This window comes from Dasypus novemcinctus, chromosome 1 (assembly GCF_030445035.2).
Source record: "Dasypus novemcinctus isolate mDasNov1 chromosome 1, mDasNov1.1.hap2, whole genome shotgun sequence".
Lineage (NCBI taxonomy): Eukaryota > Metazoa > Chordata > Mammalia > Cingulata > Dasypodidae > Dasypus > Dasypus novemcinctus.
The window spans coordinates 157981074-158003556 of record NC_080673.1 but is presented as its reverse complement, the minus strand read 5'-3'; the positions used below and the strand labels follow the sequence as shown (position 1 = coordinate 158003556).

General features: G+C 37.3%; 1 protein-coding gene across 1 annotated transcript in view; it reads left to right on the top strand.

Annotated features, from left to right (window-relative positions):
- Positions 1 to 22483, top strand: part of GABRB1 (gamma-aminobutyric acid type A receptor subunit beta1) — a 454973-nt gene that overhangs the window by 342774 nt on the left and 89716 nt on the right. The window contains exon 5 of the mRNA XM_058299086.2: positions 3995 to 4077. Within this exon, the coding sequence (XP_058155069.1) occupies positions 3995 to 4077 (83 nt within the window). The remainder of the gene's footprint in view (positions 1 to 3994; positions 4078 to 22483) is intronic.

Here is a 22483-nt window from a genome sequence, read left to right as displayed (position 1 = left end):
TTTTTGAAAAAAGAGAGATAAATGAATATTTTCCTCACAGAAATCTTTGTTCAAAAAAATAGTGAGTTAATGTTTTCTCCTTTAGCTGGATCGACCTATAGATAGCACTTTCATTTGCTATCAGCCACATATGAATATTTTCACACATACAGAAAGAATACCTGGTGTATGCAGAGTCAAAAACAAAATCAAAACGCAATTCAGTCTTGATGCCCTCAACCCATCCAGCTTTGTGATTTTGTGGGGTTTTGATTCCTTAGAAGATTTAGTATATCAGGCTACCCCAGCCATGGTATGAGTACATTTCTATGTGAATGTGTTAATTCATTGTAGAGGTGACCAACCACTGCTGAGCAAGGAAAACAAAGGAAACACAAGGATCAGTCATTCTTAGAGATGTACATTGTTGCTTCTCACCAAGAAGACAGAAGATCTGAACCAAGCTCTGCCCAGGGACATCTCTCTTTTTGTTGATGATTCTGGGGATTCTTGCCGAGCAATTTTTTTCCTCCCAAAGACATCAGTGTCCTCAGCTTACTTAGCCACAAGCACTCTGAAATCTAGAAATACCAAATCTTTAAATTAGCAAAGAGTCCAACACTCTGTTACATAAATTTCTACAGGCCACAACAAAACTTATCTCTGAGTACCTATACCTTTAGGGGTCCCTGTCTGTTTCACAATGATCTCTCCCTTCTCAGGTAAGAGAATCTGTGGATTCCTGGAATCCATACTTGTATTTGTGTGGCCTTCCCTATGGCCTCTCCTAAGTAATTTTGGGTACATTAGCATCTTATCCAAGTTGTGCCCATCAAATTCTCTCAGGAATTTGAAATTTGGAAAGATCGGCCCCACAGAGGAAGTTGTGTCACTGGTTTCAGTGTTCCCCTGAGAAGGTCAGCCAATTCCCACAGCTCAAGTGCCTTGATTCTTTCTCCTTCTGACTTGTGATTGCTCAACTCTCTTTAATAACAGCATGGGATGTGAAACAGAAGTAAACTGACCCAGATGATCATAACGGAAAAAACATCGGATCAGGATCAGGAACTCAGTGTGATGTTTAGGTTACCAAGGTGATTTTAATTATATTTCTTACATCCATTGATTGATGAAACATAATGACCAATAGCAAAAGTAAATTCAGTTATTCTTTCCACAACCTTAGTGCCCATATGCAAAGGTAGTTATTTCATTACTCTATAGACCATGATTTGCTGGCTTTGCAAACCCCTTTGTAAAAAATCCAGAGCTTCACAATTTGTGCAACAGTGGTGTGGTGCAGGATAAATTTCAGTGCATATCCCAACTTTGATAAGATGTACTTAACTAACCAAATGACAGATTCTGAAAATGAGGTAAATTAAGCAACATTCTGACCAGCTAAAATGGTGTTCTTCAGCATCCTGAAAGTTCTTTAAGAGATCCATAAATTTACTACCCTAATTTCATTTAAAAATATTTTGTGTGTATATCTAGCATCACAATCTCTTTACAGAAGTGTTTCATTATTCCAAATGAAAAATCCTTATCCATTAAGCAATAACTCTGTTTTTCCCTACTCCAAGCTCCTGGTAACCTCTATTTTGTTTTTTGTCTCTATAAATTTTCCTGTTCTTAATATTTCATACAAATGGAGTTATATACAATATTTGTCCTTCTGTATCTGGCCTATTTCACTTCTCATAGTGTTTTCATCTATGTTGTATCATGCATCAGGATTTCATTATTTTTCATGGCTGAATAATATTCCATTGTATGGATGTACCACATTTTGTTTATCCTTCATCTGTTGAAGGACATTTGGGTTTTCCACCATTTGGCAATTATGAATAATGTTCCTGTGAACACTGGTATACAAATATATGTTTGAATCCATGTTTTCAATTCTTTGTGATATGTACATAGGTGTGGAATGTTGGGTCCTATGTTTAATTTTTTGAGGAAAAACTAAACTGTTTCCCACAGCATATAAAGAATGCACACAGTAATGTGTCCTTTGACACATTTTTACCCCTTTAAGTCCACTATAATATTAACTTTTGCTGACAGGTTAACATATGCAGAGAACAGGATACCACATAATGTTTTCCTTTAATCTATCTTTAAATACCTGCTATATACATATATCTGAACAACTGAAAAGGTATCATTGATTATAAAGGTAGTTATTTGGCACAAAGTTATTTAGGTTTGTTTTTAGAGCTAACTCCTGGCTGGTAATGTAAGACTGTAACACCCAGTACTTTACTATTTTTTAGAAGTCTACTGATACAAGTAAAATACAACACATAAATATATTGATGCTTTGGAATTTTAAAACTGTGATTCTTAACATAATCCCTTTCAAATTCATTTGCTCATCAAAATAGATGTCAACATTTTAATTTATAATGTCATATTACATTAACAATACATGTTATTCATTTATTTCATATGTATTTTTATATATTGAGTTCCTCTATAAGATTTCATTTTATTAAAGTTTTCCCACAAGGAAAAAACTGAAAATCACCATTACAAATGGCAGGGTTTCTCAGCCCACACCACGACTGACATTTTGGACCTCATATGCTTTGTTGTGTGAGGCTGTCATGGACATTGTAGGATGTTTTGCAGCATCCCTGGCCTCCACCTGCTAGAGCCTCTAGCATAACCTTACCATCAAAAATGCGTGTCAAGCCACTACATGGGCCAAGAGTTAAATAGCTTTATTTTTATTTTTCTCATCTTTAAAATTTTCTGTAGTTGTGTTTTTATTCAAAATACCTGCTAATTTTTCTAAGTGCATTTCTACAAGCATCTGCCCAATAGGACAACTATATCAATAGACACTACCCTTTTTTGTTTGTTTGTTTTTTGCTTTCTATTTGTTTTGTTGTTTTTTTAGAGCAGAATGCTTGGTATGTTGGTATAAATATTTGATGGCTGGAATTTACTTTCTCAAGTTTTCTTAGTGTTTATGTTCATCACATTATGTCAACTCCTTCACCAGTCCACACTGTTATACTATCATCATTGGTAATAAAAATGATGCTGCTTGTTTTGCAAAAAAAAAAAAAAAAGTGTATCCAGACATTGCTAAATGCCTGCTGGGGGCAAGTTCACTCCCAGGTAAGACACATTAGTTTAGCTGATAAGTCATAGGATCATAGGGCCAGCCACCCTCTGGTAATTCCCAAAGAATGTTCACTTCCTCACTTTTGTTTTCTTTTTATTCACAAACAGCTGTTAAACAAAGAATAAAATATACAGATGAATTTTTAAAAGCATTTTTACTATGTAATGCTTTGTTGTATTTAGGATATTTGAAACACTATGTAAGCCATAAAAATAATGTTATAGAACTGTCTTTTCAAATAACAAAAGATAGCCATGATATATTATTAAGTAAATAAAAACAGATTACAAAAGAATACCTAAGGTATGCTCCCATACTTGAAAAAAAATAAAATATGCTGTGAGGAATGTGAGGTACCATAAGTCATAGAGGGTAGGATTTTTATTGTTTTATTTTGTTTTATTAGGTACTTCATGTCAGGAGAGAAAAGTAAGCTTAAATGCGTAATGTAGATGTCCTCCTACTCATCAAGCTGCAGATATTGGCGTCCTAGGATGCCAATAAATATAGGAAAGTCATGGGGTAATAATAGCTATAATAGTGATCAACATTTGTGCAGCTCTTGCTAAGTACAGGGCACTTGGCTATCAGCTTTGCACACAGTATGTTTTTCTACTACTCACAGCAAACCAAGCCATAGGTGTTTTGATACATGAGGGAACGGGAGCACACGGAGATAATTAACCAGTCCAATCTCAAAGGCTATTAAGTGGCAAAGTAAGATTCGATCCAATCTGCCTGCCTCCAACATTTTTGAATGCAAAATTTTGATGTCTCATTTCTGCCAACTGATAAACATGATTCAGGGCTGGACAACCCAGAAATGAAATGTCACCATCCTTATGCTGCTGTCCTTTGTCTCTCTCACACTGACAGGATCACAACCACAGCTGCATGCATGATGGATCTGCGAAGATATCCTCTGGATGAGCAAAACTGCACTCTGGAGATAGAAAGTTGTGAGTTACTTGGACAGGGAATGAGAAAAAAAGGATGTTTGGATTAAACTGCTTAATCTGATTGAAATCAACCTTGTGCTGGTCCTAGGATATTTCTAGCATCACTACCCTGCCAACTTTGCAAGGGGTTCATAATGAGATATTCCCCTGTGTTGGCTGCTCAAGGGTCATTTGAATGAATCTTTTTGAAAAATTAGGAATATTCTACTATTTAACTTGAAAGTATATGAACTACTTGTGTTTTCTTCTTGTCCAAGCTGAGTTTCTCCCAAGGTCTTCCAATGCCAAGGTGTACTCATAAGAAACATTTTAATATGAAAAAACTTTGTGAGATTGTTTTTGGTTCTATGTTCTGTCCACCTGGAGTATTATAACTTAATATCTTTTAGGGGGAAAAAAAAGCTATTGTAGAGTCTTGTGTGCATACATCTTTCCTCATGGAAAGAAACAAGATGATGGAGTACTCACGGGTTGTGTTTTTGGTCAAAGACTTGATATTTTTCAGGTCTTGTGATTGATTTTGGTTTGTTCTCTTGGGCTGTTTTTCATTGATTGCTTTCTTAACAATTTGAATATCTCAGTCACTGAGATTTAATCTGATTGACTATCTTCATGTCACGTCTTCTCAGCCATTAACTTGTAGTCATTTGAGCCCATTAATCGTGCACCAGGCTTAGGTAATTTCCTGATTTTTCAGGGACACAGAGAGGTGCAGATATGAATTCAGAGCTTTACAATACCACTTTCTATATGTGATAAATCAACAGATATTTATTTAGACTATCTAAAATATTTTCCAGATCTAAACATCAAAAATGTTAAGGAAAATGGGAAAATTCCAAGTGACACTGTATTATTATTAAAGGTAATATTTCCATGTATACATAGCTATAGATGTAGACATTAATATATTACCACAAGAACAGTGGATAAACAACAAGAAAATTCATGAGCTATTCTTTAGTTAATATTTTAATTTTAAAGTTTATTATATAAGGAATTTGGTATATCGTATTAGTCAGCCAATGGGGCACTGATGCAAAATACCAGAAACTGGCTGGTTTTCATGAACGGTATTTATTTGGGGTAGAAGTTTACAGTTACCAGGCCAAAAAGTATAAGTTACATCCCTTACCAAAATCTGTTGCCACGTGTTGGAGCAAGATGACTGGCAACATCTGCCAGGGCCCATACTTCCTGGGTTCCTTTCTTCCTGGGGCTTGCTTCTCTTTCCTTACAACCAAGCTCCTCTGAGTGCTTACTTTCCAGAGCTCCAGCTCAAGATTCTAGCATCAAAACTCCAACTCTGTCCTTTGCCATGTCTTTTATCTATGAATCCATATCCACCAAGGGGCAGGGACTCAACACCCTACTGACATGGCCAAATGAAAGCCCTAATCATAATTTAATCATGCCCATTTATGGACCAGTTTACAAATATAATCCAATATCAATTTTTGGAGTTCATGAACCATATCAAAAACTGCTACTATGTATTGAAAGGTGCTAGTATATGAGTGCATTAATGGTGACTTGGTTTAAATATTAAGGACCAGTGAATTCAAACCATAGAAATGAAATAGGAACCCAATCATTTATTACTGAATAATAACATTCTATAATCAAAGCATACATTTAAACAAGTAAACCATTTGCTTTTGAAACTGATATGGTAAGAAAAGGGTAATTCATGAGTTGCTTATACATATAGGTTCCTTTTGCTCTTGACCTCTTTTCCATTTGAATTTTTTTGTATCTTGGGTTCTGCTGGACAGTACTAAGGCATAACAACCTCTGGAAATTCAAAGATCTTAGGACTTACATCATTTACCTAAAGGAGTAATGAATTTTGACTAGTATGTGAAATAATTCTTCATTATAAACTGCAAGTGCTAAAATTATCAGCATTCTTTAAATACATATTTTATTTTATAATGTATATCTAGTTTTTCTATTGCAATAGGTAAACTTTTTTCCTTAAGTGGGCAAGTTTCTTTATTCATATTTTAAAAATACATGACTTTAACATCAATTTATCAAACACATAATGACCAAAATCAGAAAAGGATAACTAAACCAAAACTTAGACATAACTTGGAGTAGGACAGAGTTGGAGAAATCTCAGACATTCAGATAGTCTAGAGTAACCATAAATTATGGAGACAGGCAAGAGGTGGTAATCCAGGCAAATGATAAGCCTCTGAGCAGTCCAGTAAGCTGCAACAAGTTGTCTGGATGGGCATAGTAACAGGTACTATGAAGTCAGCTAATATGTAGGGGTGCAAGCATATGAAGACCAATTTCAAAATGATCCCATAGCAGGTCATGGGACTCCAATCCCTAAAGATATTTACCTAAAACGAAGTGGAAGCTCAGAGCTAAAAGAATTGAGTTAATGAGGTAGCTATGAAGACAAAAAGGAGGAAAAGGGAAGAACCATGGAATTACTATCTAGTAAGTGTCTTCTACTTGCCAGTGCCAGGCGTTACATAACATCTCTGTAACATAACTACTACTAACCACATTTCACAGATGTCTCTGAGACTCAGAGAAGTAAAATAGCTTACCTAGGACCACAGGGCAAGAAGAGTGGTGGAATGGGAATTCAAACCCAGGTAATCTAATTTCCATCTTAGAATGCTGCAGTCAGCTTTAAGTAAGGGAGCAGATCATCAGTGATAAGCAGTGTAACAACCAATTGAAACCACTCTCTGCTAGTTTGAGGATCCTGAATCACCCAGAGACTATTCTTTATTTCCTGGAGTTGATCCTGGTAAGAGCCCTAAAGAACCTAAAGCAGAACTTGGTTTTTAGGCCAGTGTAAAGTGATTGCCCTGCAGAGAGAGGATATAGGAAACCAAACAGGCCATGCCATTGATGACGTTACCCTAAAAGGGGATGGGGGTTGGGAGGTGGGGGGAAGAGGAAAAGCCTCACATCACAACATTGCTTAGCCTTAATATTTTAATTAAAGTTTATCCCTTCTCCACAATAGATAAACTAATATAAAGGGATCTTAAATCTAAGAAGTAACAATTTTAATCAGTGAAGTAAACTATGCCACTAATATGGAGTTTGAATGAGCCTTGCTTATTTCCACCTAAGCATATAATCAATATGTTGCTAAGTATTAATCAATACTGAATCAGTTATTCCTCCATTTTTTTAATTCTTCATGAAGAAACACGTGTTGCATTATTTGCTGAAACAGCTTTCTTTGAATTGACAATTTATCAAGAGCTTTCAAGTGATTACCAATGAGAAACTCTAGTCTCCAGTGCCAGTTTGGAAATAAGAATGACGAAGTAATTATTCCACTGATGTAAGATTGAACCAATCATACTTTTCTGACCACCAGAGTAGAAATTTTGTTTACCTTACAAAGTGCACTAGTTTGTATGCCCTCTTATCATAGCCCCAAGGCTTGGGGAAAGTTTTTTTTTTCCTTGATTAGATCCTTGAGGCAAATTAAAGATATTTTGTTTTTCTTTAATATCATCCAATCAAGTAAAACTGGAAATGCTATAAAGACTTTTAAGTCAGATTGCCTGAATTCAAATCCCATATGAACTACTTGTTAAACTGAAAATTTACTTGAACTTGGAGCAGATTAATAGCTTCATAGCCCTGGGATGCGATACAATTTGTTAATAACACATAGATAAATCAATCAAGGAATTTAGTATAAAAGAGACTTCAGTTTGGTATCAATAAAGCTATCAAGTGCCCATTTCATAGCTACAACCTCACAGAGATATGGAAAGCAGTTGGTATTATATTATAATCATAGAGGAGATTTTTCCCATTCTCTGACTCAGCAATTGAAGAAAATCTCAGTCTTCATCTTACCTTTTTACTTTCAGCAGACAGTGTAACTTCTCACTATACCAAAAAAGTAGAAGTCATTTCAGGTCTGAGATCTCTCAGTGTTCCCACCCTTTCCCTCTAAATTTCCTTGTCTTCACCTGCGGCGGCTTGCTCGGTCAGTAGAGGTGGGGTCTGGCTGCAGACGAGGGGTCGGTCCCGCTTGGGACGAGGGGTTGGTCCCACTTGGGACAAGGGGTCGGTCTGGCAGCAGAAGAGGGATCGGTCTCACAAGGGGTTGCACGGTTCGGCTGACGGGGTCGCCCGGCGAAGCCGGCGACGAACTGGGGACAAGGGAGGCCAGGCCCTTGTCGGGGGCTCTCAGGACTGGAGGGCGCATGGCAGAAGAACTACCGCGGAGACAAGGTAAACACGCAAGTCCACTTTATTGAGGGAGAGGCAACAGTTTTATAGGGGCTGGGGAAGGCTGACTGGTCGAAGCCACGCCCTGCTCTGATTGGTTGCAGGCGAAAGGTCAGTGGGCGGTACTGGACGGGGGGGGGGGGGGGGGGGGGGGAGGGGTGGTTAGGGATTGGCTGTCGCTGTTGCTGGGGGAAGGGGCAGGGTTTAGGGATTGGTGGCTGCTGTTGCTGGGGTGGAGGGCAGACTTGAGTTTCCCGCCCACGCCTGGCTGTTGCTGCTGTCGGGGGGAGGGGAAAAGGGCAGACTGGAATTTTCCGCCCTGCGCCTGCGCAGGGAGAAGGAAGAAGAAGGGTGCCGCCCCACAGGCATCGTGTGGCGCCATCCGGGAGGAGGGGCGGCAGCGGAAGCATGGCTGCCAAGAAGGGGAGACCCAAGGGCACTCTGCGCCCATGCCGAGCTCCCTTCAGGGGTGGCGGTGAGTCCGACCAGCCACCCTATTATGGGGGCAGCGGCTTGGCCTGCCGCGGCCGCTCCCCTGCCAGGCCAGCAAACCACACTTCAGCCCGAGGGGTGACCGCATTCACCATTTTGAGTTACTCTCTGAAATTCAGAGGAACTGATGCTTCCATTCCTTTCAGAGGCTGACCCTGCACCCCACCTCGTGTTTGGAACCCTTTCTCTTTCTTTTGAGAATTGGTTTTCTCACGTGCTTACATACTTCTACCCCTGCTCAGTCTCACCTACTAGCTCTTTTTTACAACCCACAAAGCAAGCTGAAATCTCTTCATCTTAAATACTTCCATTCTACCTCTACATTCCCCTTAAGCATTTTAATCTTTCTACTTCTTTTTTTTCTCCAAACCACTTGAAAGAATGGTCTGTATCTACTGTCTATTGCCTCAAATTCTTTAATCTGCTGTGATTTGGAACATGCCCAGCCACACTCACTGAAAATCTCAAAAAAGTCACAAATGGCTTGTCTTTACATACCATCTTTATTCTAGGAATTCCCAAATTTATACCTCTGCTGCAGTTCTCTCTTATGAGCCCCAGATCAGCGTGCATAAATCATTTCTTAACAAACCCAATTTGATATTTTACAGGCATCTGAAATGTAATTTGCTCAAAACATAATTCTTGATTCTCCCCTTCCAAGTCAGTTTCTTTTCCAGTCTCTTTAATCTCACCATCCACCCTGAGTCATCGTGTTAATTGTTGGCATCTCTGTCTCCTTCACATCCCATACCTCCAATTTATTGTCAAGTACCATTCATTCTACCTGTGAATATTCTGCAAGGTTTCCACTTCTCTCCAGCCCCTCTGTCACCAGTCTTCTCCAAGCCATCACTATTTCTTCCTTAAACTTAGATAGGAGTCTTTTTTCTTTGAGGTAGCAGGGGCCAGGGATTGAACCTGGGACCTCACATGTAGGAAGCTGGCATTCAACCACTGAGCCACATCGGCTTCCCTGAGTTGGTTTTATCATTTGTTTTGCTTGTTGTTTTTTGTTTGTTTGTTTTTCAGGAGCCACCAGGAAGGGAACCGGGACCTCCCATGGTAGGCGCCCAACTGCTTGAGCCACATTTGCTCCCAGGAGTTTTTTAATTGATCTCCTTACTTTACTCTTGACTCTCTCCAGATCATTCTTTTCCCAGTAGCCAGAGAGATGTTGGCAAGATGTAAATTGGTCATTAGTTCTCTGCTTAAAATTATTCAGACTTCCCATGGCACCTAGAAAACTGTCCAAACTTCTTAATTTGACCTCCACGCTCCTGTGTGACCTGTCCTCCCTTCAGGTCTCCAATCTCAACAGAAATCATCTTACCCTTGCTTATGACACTAAATCTCAGTGTCTTTGGCTTTTTCGGTTTCCTGCAGACCATCACCATTCTCCTTCTGGCTGAAATGCTTTTCCTGCCATGAATCCTGTGGCTTTCTTCTTATCTTTCAGTTCTTACCTAAGATTTTCCCTCCAGTAAGAGTCTGTTCTGAGAATCCAATCAAAATTTGGAATCTCTACTTATTCTGTTTTACAATGCTCTGTTTGTTTTGCATATAGCACTTCATAGTATTTGTGTGTTTCCTTGTTTATTGTCTCTCTCCCCCTATGGACAATATACTCCATGTGGAAAGCAATCATTATTTTCTTCACCACCCAATATTTAAGACCTACCCTAGTAACTAATAATAAATGTTTGTGGATTGATGTATGCTAAATTTCTTGGCTCAGAACTAACTCTTCAAGTCTTTTGAATTTCAAAAGAAAAGTATAATGTTATTTTTGCATGGATTTATTACCTACAATAAAATAGTCTTTTGTTTAAATAATTTTTTGTTCACGCTTTAAGAATACGTCAAAAATTTAAGATTGTAAATGTGTTAACCAAGAGCCAGATAGTAGAAAACTTAGCATTTTAATTAAGAATTTTGATAGGCTGTAAAATGTAATGAACCTCTACGAATTTTTTTGGCTTCACCATCAGTGAGTAGTTAAGTGTCTACGTCCTGCCTACCTGAATCGCAACAAAATTATCAAACAATGGTAACTTTTAGTGATAATACCTGGTTATTTTTGCACTGGTTTCTTGCTGAAAATTTTTTTTAAAGATGCTTTGGCAACTTTTAAGCTAGGCATTGTCTTAATTGTTCAGTTAGAGGATCCAGAAAATGAACCATCTATCTACATAATCCATCTCTTAGTCTATGAATATTGTCTATGTTGATTTAAATGTCATGATAGTAAAAGTATACAGAATGTAAAGCATGTTATGTTTGATCATTCCCAAAAATGAAATTATTTTTCTGCCAAGAAAAACTGCAATTAGAAGAAAAAGATGTCCACCTAATCATATAGCTTACCTTAATGTGGAAAATTCTCTAAGAAAACATGAGATTTGTAGAATTTAAATGTTAACTTTTATTTATGCAGCGTGTTAGATTAACACCTGGAAATAAAATAAAAATAAGTGTGTCCAGATGTGGGACATAAATAGTTCTAAAAAATTCTGTTCTCATACAGCTACATCTGGAGAATCATGTCCAGTTCCTGAGGTCCTATTAAAATAACTTCACTGAGAAGGAGATTATGTGGAAATTATCTGGTACCCAAGGAAGTGACCAATTTTAGGGAGGCATGACAGCCATACTAGAGGAAATATATGTATTACTTAGAGGGCTATATTTGAACCTGTTCAAATTAATTCAACTACATTTCTTAAGTGGCAATTGCAAATGGCTCTGTGTTCTAAAAGTAAGAACTATTGATACAGAGCAACAAAGCAGACAGGTGGGTTAAAATTGCAAGAAGGTAGATTTAGAATTTAAGAGAAATACTTTCCAATGAGCAGAAGTACCCATTCATTAGAGAAGTCCCTGCTTAAGGAAAAACTACCCCTTCCACAGAAACACTTCAACTAATGGGAAATGTAGAAGATATTCCTCATTGAGAGGTCAGTTGAATTATATCACCTTTTCAGCCTTAAATTCTAAAAATATTCTGGGAGTATTTAAATTAATTACATCATCTGTAAATTACTTTATGTGCTTGTCTAAAATATTGGCTGATTTATAAAGGAAATTAGAATGTAGGAAAAATGTCATAAATATAAGAACACATACTCAACAGAAAAATATGAAATATAAGACAATTACAACCAAAACTCTTTGAACCATTCTTACTTTATTGCTGCATGTCAAATTATTAGTTCTGATCTGGAATAATTTTTTAAAAGCATCTATAACACACTGCATACTTTCTATTTATGGATGATAAACACCAAAAATAACAGAAGTAAATTGAACTTCATGAATGATTCATAACTTCCCTTGCTTTATGTCCCCATTGTCAAGGAAATTAGCAGCATTGGATACCTCCTTAGATAAATTTGATTTTGCCGTATTCACTAGACTACTTAATGAAAATTAATATTTCACATTTATGTTCATAGAAATGTTAATGAATTTTAGTGCCTGTAACTTTTTTTAATGAGCAGAGGGGTGGGTGTAGGAAGGAAAGGAATATTTTCTGAATTAATTTATCCCTTTTTCTAGGCTGCTTTTTTGAACCTGTGAAAAAGCACTACCTCTGAAAAGTCTGATAATTTAAGTTATAAAATAAAAGCCAGTGGGGAATGGTGTTCCTTTTAGGAAAATTTGTTTTGCAATCAACTATACAAGTTAGGCTTGTAGATGTTCACTTCTATCCTATACAGTTTATTTTTCATGCAAGGGTAAGTGGCTATGTGGATTGATGTGGCTATCATTTACTGACAAATTTAGATGTCTGGAAATTTCTTCTCTCTTTGATGTTTCAGTGGATAGCTATTTTGCTACTTACTTTCCAAGAGGAAGTATAAAATAAACACATTTTTTAAAATAAAGTCTTAGGTATTAACAAAGCACCTAAAAACACATTTTATAATGGGATTTTATTCTGATAGAACTGGACAATTTTGCTAAACAGAGGACTTTTTTGTTCACCTGTCATCTGCCTTAGTTTCAGGGCACAGCCATAATAAAATGCCATTAGCTCAATGACTTAGAACAGAAATTTATTGTCTCAGTCTGGAGACTAGAAATCTGAAATAAAGGCATTACCAGGGCCATGCATCCTCTTAAAACTGTAGGGGAGAATCTTTCCTTGCTCCTCTAGCTTCTGATGCCAACCTTTGGCATTCCTTGACTTGTAGATGCATCTATCTCCATCTTCACATGGGTTTCTCTCCTGTATCTGTCTGCTGTCTCCTCTTCTCTTCTTATAAGGACATCAGTCCTTTGGGTTAGGGCCCACCCTAATCCAGTTTGGCCTTATCTTAACTAATCATATATTCAAAGATCTTACATCCAGTTCAGATATATCCTTTTCTGGGAGACATGACTCAACCCAAACTTGATAATAATGGTGGCCAGGATTTGTTGATTGATTAGGTACAGTGGGCCAAGCAATTCACAAAGATGTTACTGTTGAATCTCACCATGAGTCTACTGTTCTCCCCAATTCCACAGAAGAGTAAATCAAAACTTTGAGGTAAGTAATTTGCCTCAAGTCACATAACTCTAATGGTGCAGATGGGATTTGAACTCAGGCAATCTGACTTAAAAGTCTAAGACTTAGCCCTTATTATAACATGTTAAGAAAACTATTACTCCATACTGTCCTCACAAAACACTTTTCTCTAGCATCCCCACTGTGTGTTAGATGGTTTCCCAGTGTACTCAATTTGGACAGGAAGCGGACTCTTAAGAACAAAGCAGATTTTAATTGGTCCTTCTCCTCTCTACTGAATTGGTCCCAATTCAAGGTCATATGCAGGCATTTTTTTAGACATTTTTGCCAAATAAACTGAATATTAATATAATTTCAGAATAACCATTATTTTACCAGATCATTTCAATAAATGTAACAGATCACAAAATAGTCAGAAATCCTTTCTCTTCTAAATGGCTAAGGACAGTTTCCTCAAATCATTTTAGTCTAGTTCTATGCCTCACACTGCAATGGTTCTATAATATCAAAGTCCATTCATTACTTGTGATTGACATGCATGAACATCTATAACCATGAAAATAAGTATATATTCATGAGAGATCTTGACTTGTGTTTTCCTTTGAACCACATTACATATTATTAGGTTCATACAAAAGAAATTGCAATTTCAGACCGTGAATTTTAAATCATTATAACTAGGCTCAAACACATCTTTATTAATCAAAATAGGAACCATTACAATCAACACATTGTTGCCAATGAGAAATAAGTTTGTTTATTCATATAGCATAAAAATCCATTCTTCAGGATTCGACGAACTCTTTCTGCATCTGGCTGGTTATGGAAGCATTTTCCCTGCAAAAAGTTGTTGAGATGCTTGAGAAGTGGTAGTCAGTTGGTGAGAGGTCAGGTGAATATGGCGGATGAGGCAAAATTTCATAGTCCAATTCTTTCAACTTTTGAAGTGTTGGTTGTGCGACATGTGGTTGGCATTGTTGTGGAGAAGAATTGGGCCCTTTCTGTTGACCGATGCTGGCTGTAGGTGTTGCAGTTTTCAGTGCATCTCATTGATTTGCTGAGTATACTTCTCAGATGTAATGGTTTCACTGGGATTCAGTGAATCAACTGGCAGCAGACCACCAAATAGTGACCATGACCTTTTTTTGGTGCAAGTTTGTTTTTGGGAAGTGCTTTGGAGCTTCTTCTCGTTCCAGCCACTGACCTGGTCATCTCAGGTTTTTGTATAAAATCCACTTTCATCAGACATCACAATTGGATAAAGAAATTGTTCATTATTTTTGCATAGAATAAGAAAAGATGACCCTTCAAAATGACGATTTCTTTATTTTCGGTCAGCTCATGAGGCACCCACTTTTTGACCTTTCTCACCTTTCCAATTTGCTTCAACTCCTGAACCATTGTAAAATGGTTGACGTTGAGTTCTTTGAAAACTTCTCATGTAGTTTTAAGAGGATCAGCTTCAATGATTGCTCTCAATTTTGTCTTTCTCAACTTCCGTTGGCCATCCATATGCTCCTCATCTTCAAGGCTATCGTCTCCTTTGCAAAACCTTTTGAACTACCACTGCACTGTATGTTCATTAGCAGTTTCTGGCCAAATGTGTTATTGATGTTGCAAGTTGTCTCCGCTGCTTTACAATCCATTTTGAACTCAAATAACAAAGTTGCTTGAATTTGCTTTTTGCCTAACATCATTTCCATAGTCTAAAATAAATATAAAATAAACAGCAAGTAATGTCATTAGCAAGAAAATAAATAGAGAAATGTACATTAAAATGATGTATAATCACTTTGTTTAAGACTGTATTCCAATATAAAATGGCAAATTTCAACAATGCAAAAACCACAATTACTTTTGCACCATCCTAGATGACATAGGAACTATGTGAAGACCCATATAATTTATTTTTCACTTAGATATCAACTTCCACACTTAAATCACTTTATTCTTATCTTTAAGACCAAAGATTTTAAAAGGAAGCTTTAAAAATTTTTGATACCATGGTCCCAGTACAGACAAATAAAGTAAGAATTTGGGGAAAATTCTTCCTGACATAACTTTTTTTTTAAGCTCCCCATGTGATTTTAATATGTAGCCAAGTTTAACAATCACTGCTTTAAGTCTGTCATGCTTTGATTTTTTTTTGCTCCTCTCTTTTTCTTTACCTTCTCTTCTAACAGACCCAGTTCCCTAAACAGAAATGAGAGAAGAAAGTATAGCAAAGAAGAGAAAATAGTATGAATTTCAAAAAAGAAATCCTTGAAATGTTGAAAGGAAAAGCTTTTACACTATATTTTCCTTTATCTTTTCTGAGAGAAGTTTCCTTTTTTTTCCCCAAAAAGTATGCCTTATGAAATAAATAAATAGGTAGACCAATGAACACTGCCTTATGTTGAAAGTAAGTGCCTCGACTAAATATTCAGATCCATGTGAAGATAACCCAAGTTGTTACAGGATGCTACTCTAAAAAGCTCCGATATTTATACCATGTATGAATATGAATGGAATCAATGTAATATTAATTTGTATAATGATGTTGTGGGAAGTGGAGTTATCTACTTGGGAAAGGGAGGCTTGGGCATCAGCTGCTTTCATAACATTATCTTGTGTCCAAAAGAAAACTCATTAAAATTTACACTTGAATGAATAGCAATAGGCTTTGCAGGAATAGGCTATTAACCCAAAATTGAGCACAGCTTTTTCCTCTCAACCATAAAAATAATATAATAATTTTTGTGTTCATCTTCATCCCCCCACACCTTCTCATATAGGCGCTAGCTGAATGTATTTATTTGTGTAAAAAAAAGCAGATTTCTCATAGAATCTAAATGACTACACTGATTCCAAATTGATTGCATTCCCAGTGCTCAGATTGTGAAGAGCTATATTTCAGGCAAAGAACCTTCACTAATAGAGCCTGACAGTTGCCTGTACTCACCTTAGGAACTGTCAGCGAAAACTCATCACTGGTCTGATGTAGTCCCCATAGTGCTTGTGAAAAGTTCCCGTCTAGAAGGGGACCTTGTTAAAATATAGATTCTACTTCAGTGATGGTGCTGCGGACCACACTTTGAGTAGTAAAATACTGGAGAAAGTAAAACCCTGCCTCACCTGTGCTTCAATCTACCTTTCCTGCCCATTTGCCTCCTACTGTGATTTAAATAATTAGCTGAAGGCATTTGTCACACTGTTTGCTCAGCACTTGATTCGAGAGTTTGAGTTTTTAGACTAACTGAGCCAGAAAGTCATTTTCAGATTATCCGAACAACTCCCAAACTCTTAAATCTTGAGCAGCTCAGATTTTGTTAAGTACCTGCATATGTAACATTCATGGCTTATTTATTTTATATGTGGGAGATTCCCATAAATGTAGTGTGTCATTTGAATTCATAAGCCCACATTAAAAATACTAGGTGAACTTTTTGTACATAGTGCTTATTATTAAAGACAGAAAAATAATGAAAACATTCTGTTTTGATTCTACTTGATTCTGTGTCCATAAATCTAGGGGTTTTTAAGTAAAAGGAGTAGATAGACCTGAGCAATAGAGTGGGCTGGGATTTAAGGAATCATTCTGAGGAACACAAATTTTCCATACTTAATTTTAAATTTTCTTGATGCAAATCTTTCTCAATAAAGCATCTGAAAATCATCTATCCTCTCTTGATAATTCAGGGTCATAGCTCTGAGCATGTCTCATGATGATGTAAGGGACTTGTACTCTGATCTTCACAGTGATCTTAACGCCTGTGGTTTTGGGAGATCCTTTCTGGGTGGAATCACAAAGTCACCTTTGTACGTAAATAATGAGTCAACCGAAGAAGTATCTGTTTTAGTTTGCTAAAGGCTGTCAAGGCAATATACCAGAAATGGGTCAGCTTTTACAATAAGAATTTATTAGGTTACAAACGTAATTTCTGAGGCTGTGAAAATGTCCAAAGCAAGGCATCATCAGAGATTCTGTCTCACCAAAGATTACCTGCTGGAGATCCTGGACTAATGCCATGTGACAAGCCACAGTGGTGGCTCTGCTGCTCTCTGCCTTCACCTCCAGGCTCACTTTCTCCCTGTGCTCAGCTCTGGGTGATAAGGCCTACAGCAGTGTCCACTCATCTCTCCCCTCTCCTCTGGGCCTTGTTTCAACACTGGGCTACACTGTCTATGGCTTTTCTCTCTCCTGGGTTCATTGATTTCGGCTTAGATGTTTCTCCCTGTCTCTGCAGCTTTTATTCCCCCTTTTATAAAGAACTTCAGTAAGAGGATTAAGACCCACCTTGGGCCACACCCTACTGAAGCAATCTATCAAATGACCTTAACTGTCTAATCAAAGTTTCACAATAGGTTCAATTTAAGAACATAATGCCTGGGGTCCACAAAAGACTAAAACCAACATAGCAGTCACCTCTTGTCAATTTAGGCACATTTTCACAAATAGGGACATATGTGTTTCCTGGCATAGTTCTCATTTTAACTAAATTAATCTCCTCACCAAGGGTCTCTCATGAAATGTTAGCTTCAGCATCTCAGCCATTATCCAGATCCTCATTCTCAGCCTTCCCTTTACCCTCCTGCATCCTGATTGTGATATTGATGGGGCTCTCAGAAGTCACCTGCGTTCAATATCCAGTTAGTGAGTTATATGGATTTTCTACATGTATAGCTTAATTCTTACTGCTGCAGCCAATAGTCTCTTTTATCCCTACCTCATCTCTTTGAGTATTCACATGCATATATGCCACAGCAATATCTTTTTCTTTAGAGGGGAGTGTATTTTTACATAATTTTCCTATGATTTCAGATTGGAAGTATTCATGAGTGTCTTCTCCAAGAAATGCAAAGGGATACTCTCCCAGTTATCCTCCTAATTATTTGCCTCAACCCTTTCATCTAGTAGCATAATCAAAGGGTCAAGTCTAGCTTGCTAAAGTTCACAATTTCCTGAACAGTATATGTAGTCATTATAAAATGAACTGTTCTTCCTAGGTTCCGTGAAGTTAAGAAGGAAATGTATCCTTCTACTACTGCAATAGCAGGTCATAATGTTATTCTCCTTAAAGTTTTACTTTGAACACAATTTCATACATAAGCAATATTTTTTTAAAATTACCTTTTTTCTCAATTTCAATGATAGCCAGGGGAGAATGGGAGTCAGGAGAACTCTTTGGTCAATTTCTTTTTTTTAAGATGGATACAATAAGAGCATGTTTGTTAGCTGGTGGGAAATATCCAATCGAGAGGGGAAAAATGATAAAATAAGAGAGAGAAAAAATAGAGAAATGCATGTGGTTTCTTTGAATGAAACAAAGGAGGTGAGATCTGGTACACAAATGGGGTGGGGGTGGCTAGCATTTAAAAAACTCAAATAATTCATGCATAATAACAGAGAGAAGGCAAAATTAAATGGTACAAATACTGCTGAGTGAGTAGATAAGAAGGTGAGATCTTTTGGAAATTCTCTCCTAATTTACTCTGTGTTCTCAATGAATTAAGTAGCAAAGTGATCAACTTGGTATGAGCATGGGGAAGGAAGTAGTGGAGGCATGAGGAGAGAGAAGATATGAAATAGTACTCTAGGTAAGAAGAGGGAATAGGCCGGGAATGTGATCTGCTCACTGAGCAGCACTGAGTAGGTTAAGTGAGGCCACTGAGCATGTTTCTTCTTTCCTCCAGTCACATTTAGCTTCAGATTTGGAAAAAGTAGAATGCTGGATTTAACCAGGGTTGGACTTTTCCATACAAGTGCTATGAAGAGGAATAGGAGACAAGGAGATGAGGGTGTATAAAACAAAGTGATTATAATGACTGACCATGAAATTTAAGCTTGGCCAATGAGAAGTAAGAATATGAGGAGGATGAATGATAGTAGCAAATTAGTATACTGACAGTCTGATGGGGTACTGGAGTTAGGATACTAGGAAGAATTAGATGGAAAGATAGGAAAGAGGTAGTAACCAGAGAGTAATATGTATGAAATTGATATTATGGAAGTGTTGCAGTTATTGGCAAGAAAGCCAGATAAAGATATTACAAGAAAAGAAAATTACAGACCAATCTCTCTAATGAATATAGATGCAAAAATTCTCAGTAAAATACTTGCAAGTGGAATCCAACAGCATACTAAGAGAATTATACTATGACCAAGTGGATTTATAACTGATATTCAAGGGTGGTTCAACACCAGGAAATCAATGTAATACACCACCATAACAAATTGAAAGGAAAAAAACACATGATCATCTCAACCAATGCAGAAAAGCATTCAACAAAATCCAGCATTTCTTCTTGATAAAAACACTTTGATAGATATGAATAGAAGGAAAGTTACTCAACATGATAAAAGGCAGATACGAAAAATCCACAGCCAACATCACCCTCAGTAGGGAAAGACTGAAAGCTTTACCTCTAAGATTGAGAAAAAGACAAGGATGCCCACTGTCAGCACTGTTATTCAACATTGTACTAGAAGTTTTAGCTAGCAAAATTAGGTAAGGAAAAAAAAAAAAGGCATCTAAATAGGTAAAGAGGAAGTAAAACTATTTGTGGATGACATGATCCTATATTTAGAAAATTCTGAAATGTCTACAACGAAGCTACTTGAGTTAATAAATGAGTTTAGCAAAGTGGCAGGATACAAGATCAACATCCAAAAATCAGTAGTGTTTCTAAACAGTACTATTGAACAATAAGAGGAGGAAATCAGAAAAAAAATAACATTTATAATAGCAACAAAGAGACTAAAATAGCTAGCAATCAATTGAACCAAAAATGTAAAGGACCTGTATTCAGAAAACTACAAAACAATGCTAAAAGAAATTAATGAAGACCTAAACAAATGGAAAGACATTCCATGTTCATGGGTTAGAAGACTAAATATCATGAAAATGGCAGTTCTACCCAAACTGATTTATAAATTCAAAGCAATATGATTCAAAATTCCAACAGCAATGGAAGAACTCATCAATATAAAGACAGTGGCCACAGGGGTTCTGAGGGATGGGAGAAGGAAGAATAGGTGCAATATAGGGGCATTTTGGGGATATTGGAGTTGTTCTGCATAACATTGCAATGATGGATACAGGCCATTGTATATTTTATCATAACCTACAGAGTTGTGCAGTACAGAGTGTAAAATGTAATGTAAACTGTAATTCATAGGTAGTAGCAATGCATCATTATGTGTTCATCAATTGTACCCAATGTACCATAGTAACGAGAGATGTTGTTGATGTGGGAAAGTGTGGGAGGGGAGGAGATGGGGCATATGGGAATCCCTTATATTTTTTATATAATATTTATGTAATCTAAAGTTTATTTAAAATAATTTTTTTTAATTCCATAGCCTACTTTACAAAATAGAAAAGGCAATTACGAAATTTATTTGGAAGGGAAAGGGCACCTGAATAACCAAAAATATCCTAAAAAAGAGCAACAACATGGGAGGACTCTCATTGTGTGACCTTGAAACATATTACAAACCTACAATGGTCAAAACTGCATGGTATTATTATATAGAAGCATTGATCGGTAGAAAAGAATTAAGAGTCCAGAAGTAGACACTTACCCCCATGACCAATTGTTTTGTTTTATTTTTTAAGATTTATTTTTTTTTAATTTCACCCCCCACCCTGTTCCCCCTATTCCCCCTCTTGTCTGCTCTCTGTGTCCATTCGCTATGTGTTCTTCTGTGTCTGCTTGTGTTCTTATTAGGAGGCTCCAGGAACCAATCCTGGGACCTTCCAGAGTGGGAGAGAGGCAATTACTCTCTTATACCATCTCAACTCCTTGTTCTGCTATGTCTTCTTATTTTCTCTCCTTTGTGTCTCTTGGTGCATCATCTTGCTGTGCCAGCTCTCCACATCAGCCAGCTCTCCTGCACAAGGTGGCTTTCCCGCCAGGGTGGCTTTCCTGCCTGGGTGACATTCCCGCACAGGGTGGCACTGCCACACGGGGCAGCATTCCCACGTGGGCCAGCATTCCACGCGTGCCAGCTTGCCACATGGGCCGTCTTGCCCTCACCAGGAGGCCCTGCACATCAAACCCTGGCCCTCCTATATGGTAGATGGGAGCCCAATTGCTTGAGCCACATCCATTTCCCCCAACTTTTTTTTTTTTTTTGACAAAAGTGCCATGTCCACATTATTGGAACAAAACAGTGTCTTCAAAAATGGTTCTGGGAGAGCTGAGTATTCATAACCAAAAGAATGAAAGGGATCCCCTGTATAAGAAACAACGCAAAATGTGTCAGAGACTTAAACATAAAAACCAGGACCATAAAACTACTTGAATAAAATATAGGGAAATATCTTCAAGATCCTAGGGTTAGTGGTGGTTTCTTGTATCTTACACCCAAAGCATGAGCAACAAAAGAAAAAATAGATAAATGGAACCTCCTCAAAATTAAACACTTTTGCACATCAAAGGACTTTGTCAAAAGGATGAAAAGGCAGCCAACCCAAAGGGAGATAATATTTGGAAATCACATATCCAATAAGGGTTTAATATCTAATAATATATAAAGAGATGCTAAAACTGAACATTAAAAGACAGCCTGATTAAAAAATGGGCAAAAGGTTTGAATAGACATTTGGCCAAAGAAGAACTACAAATTGCAAAGAAACACATTAAAAAATGTTCAACATCACTAGCAATTAGGGAAATGCAAATCAAAACTTCAATGGGATACCTATTAGAATGGCCACTATTAACAAAACAGAAAACTACAAGGGTTGGAGAGGATGTGGAGAAATAGGAACACTTATTCTCTGTTGGTGGGAGTGTAGAATGTTACAACCACTGCGGAGGTTGTTTTGCAGTTCCTAAAGAAGTTGAATATAGACTTGCCATGGGATCTGGCAATACCATTGCTAGTTATATAACCAGAAGAACTGAGAGCATTGACATAAACAGATATCTCCACACTGATGTTCAAAGCAGCATTATGCACAATTGTTAAAAGATGAAAACAACCCAGGTGTCCATCAACTGATGAATGGATAAACAAATTGTGGTATATATTTACAAGGGAATATTATGTAGCTGTAGGAAGAAATGAAGTCATGAAGCACATGACAACATGGTTGAACCCGAAGGTCATTGTTTGAGTGAAGCAAACTAGACACAAAAGACAAATACGGTATGACTGTGCTGTTAAGAACTATATGTATTGTGTAA